Source organism: Octopus bimaculoides, chromosome 8, assembly GCF_001194135.2.
Source record: "Octopus bimaculoides isolate UCB-OBI-ISO-001 chromosome 8, ASM119413v2, whole genome shotgun sequence".
Classification (NCBI taxonomy): domain Eukaryota; kingdom Metazoa; phylum Mollusca; class Cephalopoda; order Octopoda; family Octopodidae; genus Octopus; species Octopus bimaculoides.
In genome coordinates, this window is record NC_068988.1 from 92,290,051 (window position 1) to 92,299,344 (window position 9,294).

The 9,294-nt window shown below is 36.5% G+C and overlaps 2 protein-coding genes across 3 annotated transcripts in view; both read left to right on the forward strand.

Annotated features, from left to right (window-relative positions):
* LOC106874580 (ubiquitin-like-conjugating enzyme ATG10) overlaps positions 1–9,294 on the forward strand; it is a 321,299-nt gene that overhangs the window by 176,625 nt on the left and 135,380 nt on the right. The gene's annotated exons all lie outside the window — the stretch shown is intronic.
* LOC128248604 (carbonic anhydrase 2-like) lies at positions 6,453–9,288 on the forward strand. Its single transcript, XM_052970265.1, has one exon. It carries the CDS (start codon positions 6,701–6,703, stop codon positions 7,580–7,582), a length of 882 nt encoding a protein of 293 aa, XP_052826225.1. The 5' UTR covers positions 6,453–6,700; the 3' UTR covers positions 7,583–9,288.

A 9,294-nucleotide genomic window follows, 5' to 3' on the forward strand; every position in this document is an offset into this window, starting at 1 on the left:
ATATATATATATATATATATATATATATAGAACAGGCTTCTTTCAGTTTCCATCAAACAAATCCACTGACATAGCTTTGGTTGGCCAAAGGCTATAGTAGAAGACTTGTTATTTCACTTATTGTTGATGTTGCATGATCCTAGAGACTGTCGATGTCTTGTTTTTTGGGATTTGTAATGTTGAAGTTCTTGCTGCTTTTTCTTATCAGAAAGACAGTTTACATTCAAGCATGCAAAAGTCTTCGATTTCCGAGCAAAAGATCGAAGATGGGATGGTGGGGAGCAGATCATGTTGTAATCTGTCCAACATTCAGCACCACGAATTGCTCTGGTGTACTGAACAGTGATGACTAGTCGATGCTCTGAATAAAGCGTGAGTAATCGAAGGCCATTTGAATTTTGACTGCGGCACCGCTTTGAAGAATTTTTAGTTGAATGAATCGACCCCACTACTTATTTCATTTTTCAAAACCTGGTACTTACTCTCTCATCTCTTTTGCCGAACCATATATATATTACAAAAACTGTTACTCAGAGTTTCATGTTCCCGTTCGTCGGACAGTTTTGGTTGTCCGATGAACAGGAATGTGAAACTTTGAGTAACAGTTTTTGTGATATCTTTGCAGCTTTTTTAATAAAGCATATTACTCTACCTCTAGTATTTGAGTACTATTTTTTTCACCTTGCTTCATATTTATGTGCTTACTTTGGTATATATATATATATATATATATATATATATATATATATATATATGGTAGGCTTCTCTGAGTTTCTGTCTACCAAATCTATTCAACCCGAAGCTATAGTAGAAGACATTTGCCCACAATGCCATGCAGTGGGACTGAACACAGAACCATGTGATTGGGAAGCAAACTTCTTACCACATAGTCATGTCTGTGCCTCTGTTAAATATTTTCCAATATCTCATTTTATACTTTTCGTCTGTCTTAAATTTCACTACAGGCGCAGCTGTGGCTGTGTGGTAAGAAGATCGCTTCAGCGCTACATGATTCCGGGTTCAGTCCCACTATGTGGCATGTTGGGCAAGTGTCTTCTACTATAGCTTTGACCTGACCGAAGCCTTGTGAGTGGATTTGGTAGGCAGAAACTGTAAGAAGCACAACATATATATATGTGTGTGTGTGTGTGTGTGTGTGTTGTATGTCTTCTACCATCGTTTGACAACTGGTGTTGGTGTGTTTACGTCCCCATAATTTAGTGGTTCAGTATAGAGACTGATAGAATAAATACCAGGCTTTACATAAAATAACAAGTAAAGGTCGATAAATTTGACTAAAAAATTCTTCAAAGCGGTGCCACAGCATGGCCGCTGTCTAGTAACTGAAACAAGTAAAAAATAAAATATAAAAGATGTATGTATACACACACACATTTGTTAGAATTTCGTGATGTAAATATTTAAATGCAGCTCCAAATGAACGAGAAGATGCTCTGGAAGATCATGTACGGAGAGCTATGATAGAAATGAATTTTACTTACTGGGGGTACGTAACGGTCTGTGAGGTTGAAGTTAGAAAGAAAAAGGCTTGGATGCTGTAATCCCCCAATGCTATTTCCTAGGCTGAAAAATAGGGGAAATACTTCTCCCTATTTCCATCATTGATGGAGCATGGGAAGGTAAGAATTAATGAAAAGAAACTTTGAGAGAGAGAGATGATAACTGTAGAGCCAAACAGATGTCAGAGGGTAAAGGAAAAGAGAGAGAAGATGGAAAGTGTGTGATTCTACATCGGAAAGGGAGAGCGAAAGAAAGAAAGAAAAGAGAGAGAGAGAGAGAGACGTTGAGTTATGTTTTTAATTTCAAATGAATATGAAAAGAAAAATGCGTGCAAAGCAACAGATGGAGGAGAGGACTTTCGGAAAATTTAAAGATCCGAGTTTTTCCCTCATAACTTTTAGGAAAATGTGTATTTTTTCTAATGAAATTTTATGTAAATATGTTTCATACGGCATAGATTATGATTATAAAGAAATTTGTGGGAAAAATCTTTTCTGAGGGGGTGGGGAAAGGACTTTCGGAAAATTCACAATGTCTGATTTTTTTCCACCATAACTTTGAGGAAAATGGATATCTTTCAATGAAATTTTATAAAGATACCTTTCAAACAGCATACATTACGGTTATAAAGAATTTGTAGGGAAAAGCTTTTCCGATGGGGTGGGGAGAAGACCCGAGCGGTCGGGTTCATTTTTAGTATTCTCGTTTGTGAGAGCAGTCAAGTTTATTTCAGATATTCTCATTTTAAAAATCATCTCTGGTTAATCATTGGTGTTGCAGAGTAGCAGCTTGTGCCAACGTACCATTAAGGAGTTAATAGTGAATGACATCAAGAACTGGTATACATTCTTCCGTGTCATCAGGAATATAAATATAGTCTTGCGGCCTCCAAAAGAAACTTATGAAGTCACTGGGTTGGCGGTGAGATGGCCCGTATGAAAACTAACTGAGTGACATATTGTTTCAAGTAGTCAGGTCACATTCCGGATTGAACAATACACTTTTTCAGGCTTCGGATCTTGTGAATTTTCTGAAAGTCCTTTCCTCACACCTTCGGAAAAGATTTCCCCCACACATTTCTTTATAATGGCAATGTATGCCATTTGAAAGGTATCTATATAAAATTTCACTAAAAAAACCCCAAATTTCTTGTGAATTGTGAATTTTCCAAAATTACTCTGCCCCCACCCCATTGCTTTACACGCATTTTTGTTTTCATATTCGTTTCATACACATTTTTTTTATACCCGTTGCACTATATTTCTTTGCTGTTGTTTTTGTTTCCGGGTAATATTGTAAACATTAACCCTAGTTTTAGCTTGGCCATTAATGTAATAAAATGCTTTTGTGTTGTTCGTTAGATTATTATGCATTTCTCCGGATATAATTTACTAATTCAATGTGAGTTTTGTGGCCAAATATTTTAAAAGAAAAGAAAAATTGTGTGTGCGCAAGTGTATTTATGTAAGGGAGAACATCGCAGCAAGGACTTGGATTTTACAAAGTATTGTTTTGTTTTTGTTTCTTTTATTGAGAAAAATGTTTTGGGTCATTTTTTTTCCATTTGCAAATCTTCATATTATTATGGCCGTGATTCGAAAGTAAATACAAATAGAAACTAGAAAATCAATAATTACAGCTTAGTGCCCACAACAGTCTGAACTTTATTTCCTCATAACTTTTTAAATAATGCATCTCTCTCTCTCTCTCTCTCTCTCTTGAATATATGAAGAAGTGATACCAATGTATCAGGTCATCCCATAAGTTCTGTCTGATTTTACCTTTTTTTAAAATTGAATGAAATTTAATAGTATTTTAGAATGTCTAATGGAATTAGCTCAACCACAACCGAGAAGGGAACTTCACGGAAAAAAGGTTCTTCTCTCTATCTGGTGGGATTGCAAAGGAGTAATTCACTTAGAATTGTTACCGCCTAATGCAACAATCAATGCTCAAGTGTACTGTCAGCAATTAGAGCGTTTGAACCAAGTTTTGAAGAAAAAAAGACCTGCTTTAGTGTATCGGGAAAGGAGTGATGTTTCATCAGGACAATGTGCAACCCCATACTGCAAAGATCACATAACAGAAGATTGAAGAGCTTGGTTGGGAAAAAATTCCTCATCCACCTTATTCTCCTGACCTTGCTCCTTCAGACTACCATTTGTTTTGTAGTTTACAGAATCATTTGGGGGACATAATTTTGCAAGCCAGGAGGAGGTCGAAACTGACATTTCAGAGTTCTTCACTTTGAAACCAAAAGAGTTTTACATTCATGGGATTAAAAAGCTTCTAAATAGATGGAAGGAAGTCATAGATAATCAGGGAAAGTACATTGATGATTAAATTTCAATTAAATATAACATTTGATCACTTGTTTTCTTTATTCAAAATTCGGACAGAACTTATGGGATGACCTGATAGAAATTTACAAGAAACAAGGCACAGCTTGCTTCCTAATCATGTAGTTTTGGGTTCAATCCCACTGCGCAGCACCCTGGACAAGTGTCTGCAACTATAATCCGGGGCTTATATTAAACCTTTTTGAGTGAATTTAGTAGGCAGAAACTGAGAGAACCTTGGTGTTTCCACTTCGAGGAATTTCGTTTCAGGGTTTTTGTAAAAAAATTTTTTTACCACCATGCTGACCATAACTGTTTTCTTAACTCCATTAGCAAAAGGGTTATATACCTCCAGCCAGCAGGTTTGATGAGTTGTCTATATTGCCAAGAGCAATAATAGACGTGAAACCAATGGTAGCTTTCTAACCGGCTATTGCCATTGTGCATGTATGTGTGTTCGCCACCGCTTGATAACCAGCGTTAGCTTGCTTACATCAACGTAACTTAGCGGCTCGGTAAAAGAGACTGATAGAACAAGTCCCAGGCTCTTAATAAATAAATACTGGGGTTGATTTGTTCGATTAGAGGCAACTATAAGAAATCCAAAAGCTTTTATCGAAATTTTACTAACAAAAAAAAAAAATAAAATAACACATACAACAACTATGAGCAGATTATTGTTCCAATTTATGCATGGTTCTGGGTTCAATCCCCTTGCGTTAAATCGACAGAATCGCTACATCGGTATTGTTTTTTTTTTTTCTAGTTCTTTACGTTCTGAGTTCAATTCCTAGCGAGATCAATTTTATCAGTCATCCTTCCAAAAATTGTTGAACATACTTTCAGTTTTAATATACTTGCTCCGAAAGATCGCCGGAAATAGCAAATCACTAAATTTCCCAAACAAACAAAATAATGCTTCAAAAGACATAATTAATCATGGTACTACTAAAGCAGCGCGAACCCGAACGCGCAGTCGCGCGTCCGCGCTAGCTAGTCGTGAGTGGTCGATCCTAATCCTAACCCTAAACACGTATTCATTTGCACACGCGGGTTAGGGATAGGGTTAGGGTTAGGGTTAGGGATAGAGATAGGGTTAGGGACAGAGTTAGGGTTAGGGTTAGGATCGACCACTCAAGACTAGCTAGCGCGGACGCGCGACTGCGCGTTCGGGTCCGCGCTGCTTTAGTAATACCATTAATCATATCCTAGGTAATTGCATTATATAGGTGTTATGCAATACAGAATGTTGGGGGGGGGTGGGACTTCAAAAAGAGTTTCGGGCAGTACACGGTATATCAAATACTTTTTTGAGTCACAACCATTATTTCCTTGTTTACGTTGCCTATACAAAAAACAATCTGGCTGAGGCATTACTATATTGAGTCAAACATCACTATATCACGTAATTTTATAATTTATACAAATATATATTTTATTGTTTGAAGATATTGAATAAATATAGATATTTGGAACATTGTTTGCTTAGAAAAGTTAATGACTTTCGTTTTTCGTAAATTAGTAATATTCTCTCATTCTGGTTCACGCGTTTTCTTTTGAGTTTACAGCTATAGTAGGAAGGATCGCCTTTATTCTTTTATCTTCTCATTGTTCAAAATGTTTTGTATTCTTGTTTCAAAACTATATTTTGTATTCGGTTATTCTGGTTTAAAAACTATATTTCCTATTAATTTGGTCATTCTGGTTTCAAAAAAATTCATATTCTGAAAATACAACATGACAGAATCAATAATTACGTTAGTTGTTTCCAAGCATTTACCCTCTTAGGATCTTTTAAATTAGCCGTGATTTTTGGCTTATTTTATTAATATGTAAATAATTTCTGAGTGTATCAAATATATGAATATATTTATCAAAGCAAATGTATGAACCCACTATTTTACATTTCCGAGATCCAACGGGACGAACGTAGCACTGGAGGTCAAAGTAAATGGAAAACTACCCTATTATACATAATTATAACTACTGGATCTTCGTTTTTCAAAGTTAATCCGTTGATATCTTGTTAAACTGTATGAAATTTTACAGCGTATGGCCCTACTTTGTACTTGCTATTTAATTAAATATTTTAATCAAAGGATGTTTTCATCTAAATGTCTGCAGCGCTTGTTGTTGGCACTCCGTCGAGGGTTCCAGTTGATCCGATCAACGGAACAGCCTGCTCGTGAAATTAACGTGCAAGTGGCTGAGCACTCCACAGACACGTGTACCCTTAATGTAGTTCTCGGGGATATTCAGTGTGACACAGTGTGACAAGGCCGACCCTTTGAAATACAGGCACAACAGAAACAGGAAGTAAGAGTGAGAGAAAGTTATGGTGAAAGAGTACAGCAGGGTTCGCCACCATCCCATGCCGGAGCCTCGTGAAGCTTTAGGTGTTTTCGCTCAATAAACACTCACAACGCCCGGTCTGGGAATCGAAACCGCGATCCTATGACCGCGAGTCCGCTGCCCTAATGTCTGCAGCATACAAACGATAAATCAAACTCAACAGTAAACTCTATTTCAATATTTTTTTGGCCAGAGAGTAAAATCAGGAATTCGTCAGCGTCTTTACAGTTATTGGTGAGATCAAAATACTGATTTTTCCGACTACTCCGATCGATAAATTTGTACTAATACCCCACCATTGTTTACGGTCTACAAGTTTGTTTGATTATTTCATGCATGGCGTTCAGTAACGCGTTCACATTTTGGGGGGTTTTTTCTGGAAGAAATTGAGAGTTTTTCTCTTTCACTGTCCATAAAAATAATAACTGAAAGTTAGTGTTAACTTGTTTCATATATATATATATATCAGTTTACACATAAATAGATACATGTACGCTATGTTAATTTTGTTTTTATTATTTTTCAACATGTTCTCTGTCTTTCCTGCCTTCGGCTGGTCCTATGACCATTCCGAGCTTTGGGCAAACACGTTTTCAAATTGCAATTTCTCTTCTCAAAGCCCTGTCAATATCCAGCTAGCATATACTACACATGTTGACTGGTGGGAAACTCTAGAGTATTTTAATGAGCGGAACAACAGTAAAGTGGAATATTTTATGTTTATCAGCGAAAGTATTTTGAAAGTACAAGTACATGGGAATTTTGTATTAAATGGCGAAAGTCTTCGGGCGACTTTTTACACTATTCAGCTCCATTTCCACTGGAGGTATAAGAGTATCACACGTGGATCTGCACATTATATTGATGGCGAAGGATTTCCACTCGAAATGCATATTGTTAATAAAAATTTCCAGTACAGCGATTTAACCACTGCAATACTTCATCCGGATGGTATAGCAATAATAGCATTTTTCTTTGAAATAGAACCTCTTGACAACCCCATGCTCAGTAAAATTATTGATGTTCTTCCTGATTTAGGTTCAAAATCAATGCTACTGAAAGACTTCAGTTTAAGTGGATTAATAGACGAAGGACTCAAAGAAACTGATTTCTTTCAGTACAACGGTAGCATACCAGTCCCTCCTTGCAATGAATGTGTTATCTGGATCATTGTTAAGAAACCTCTTTCAATATCACGAAGACAACTGGAGGAAATCTGGAAATTGAGCGAGAGAGATAATATGCTTGGTACTAACATCCGTCCAGTTCAACCACTTTATGAGCGATTAGTTTGGACTACTTTTTCAGCGGCTGATAAAGCCATTAGTTCAGCTTGTTGTCTGTTATTTCTTACAATGTTATGTATTTAACTTGAAAATATTTAATATCTTTGCTTCTTGTGGGAGAAGGAAAATGAAAAAAGAATAACTTTTTTTTTTTTTACATTGGGCATGTTAAAAAAAAAATCATTTTAGGTTTTGAAAAAATTTTTCCATTCTTTGATGATGCCTTTTGAATTTCCTTCTTCTTCAGTACAGCCATACGAATTGTACTTATAATGGAAAACTATATTTGTATTTTGTTCAATCCAGAAATTGTTATTCGTAGTCAAAGCTGTGTATAATTACTAAATTGGTGTAATTTGAAGTTATTTTTGTTGTTAGTTTTATCGCTAATTGTAAAGTAATAAAAAGATATTAAAGGAAGAGATTTGCAATCGAGATATCATTAATCAAGATGTTAATGAAGATTGAAATATTTCTGGGACCAGTTACTTTTTTCTATCAGTTATAACTTTCTCCCCCCCCTTTTTTAAATGCTATTTCATAATAAGTGTATGTGAGGCATGAATCTTAGGTTATAAGAACTTATTTCAACTTTCAATATTAATCCTTATGTTAGGGCGGCGAGCTGCCGGGCAAAATGCTTAGTGGCATTTCATCCGTCTCTACGTTCTGATTTCAAATTTCGCCGACGTCCACTTTGCCTTTCATCACCCTTTCAGAGGCAATAAAATGAGTACCAGCTGAAAGCTGAGGTCGAAGTAATCAATTTACCGACTCCCTAGAAATTGCTGGCTTTTTGCCAAAATGTGAGACCAATATTAATCCTAATGGACTATTAGAAAACCTTACACCGTCAGAAGACACAGTTTAAAACTTGACCAGAATCCAAAGAAACTAGTCACTGTTATTTTACGTTAATAAAATATTAGTTACGGAAGTTCACATAGATAAGTGCACGTATGCCAATAGCAAGAGTTACAATATTTGTCATATTGTCTGAAATGTTTTTTTTTTATGGAAGCTTCCATTTTAGGAAGCTCCAACTGCGATATATTAAAACTAAAATAGTTGCTGGGACTGGTCCTGAGAACAGTGTAGAGGAACCACGTAATCTCCAATAGCAATAAAACAGTCTATTTCCCTCTTATGATAACTTTTTATAATATACTCATGCATACCTTCGTCATATTCTCAGTATGAAGCTAGTGCAGAATTTCACCTATGGAATCTCTTTTGAACCAGGAAATACTTCAGCTTCTAACAACTAGTAACCCTCTGCAAAGTTCGAGTGAGACTCATAATGGATTAGTCTTGTTTCACATTCTGGACTCCCTGCCAAAGAAAAACCTCTTGATTGATTAGCATTAATTCTTTCAGAAGCACACACTAACCTTTAGTTCAAAGACATCCTGTTTTCTTTCTCTGTCTGTCTCTCTCTCTCTCTCTCTCTTCCATGACTACTATTGTAGCATCATATCCTTGGATATGTCTAGTCTCTAGTCAAAACCCGCCCACGTCAGCGAAACTGAGGACAGGATTGTGGAGTGAGAGCTAAGCATAGCATATGAAGGAGGAAATGTGAGAAAGAGAAGCAATGTGGAGGTGTAGATTGGTTTGTTGGGGTAGGGTGAGGGGGCTAACAGATAGCAATAATATAGAGAGAGACAGGGCGTGTGGGTAGAACGCAGGTTGGAGGCAAGCAGAGATCAATGATACAGTGACACAGGGCCAAGAGGACAGGATTGGGGAGTGGGAGGTAAGCATAGAGTATGAAGTGGAAATGTGAGGAAGAGAAG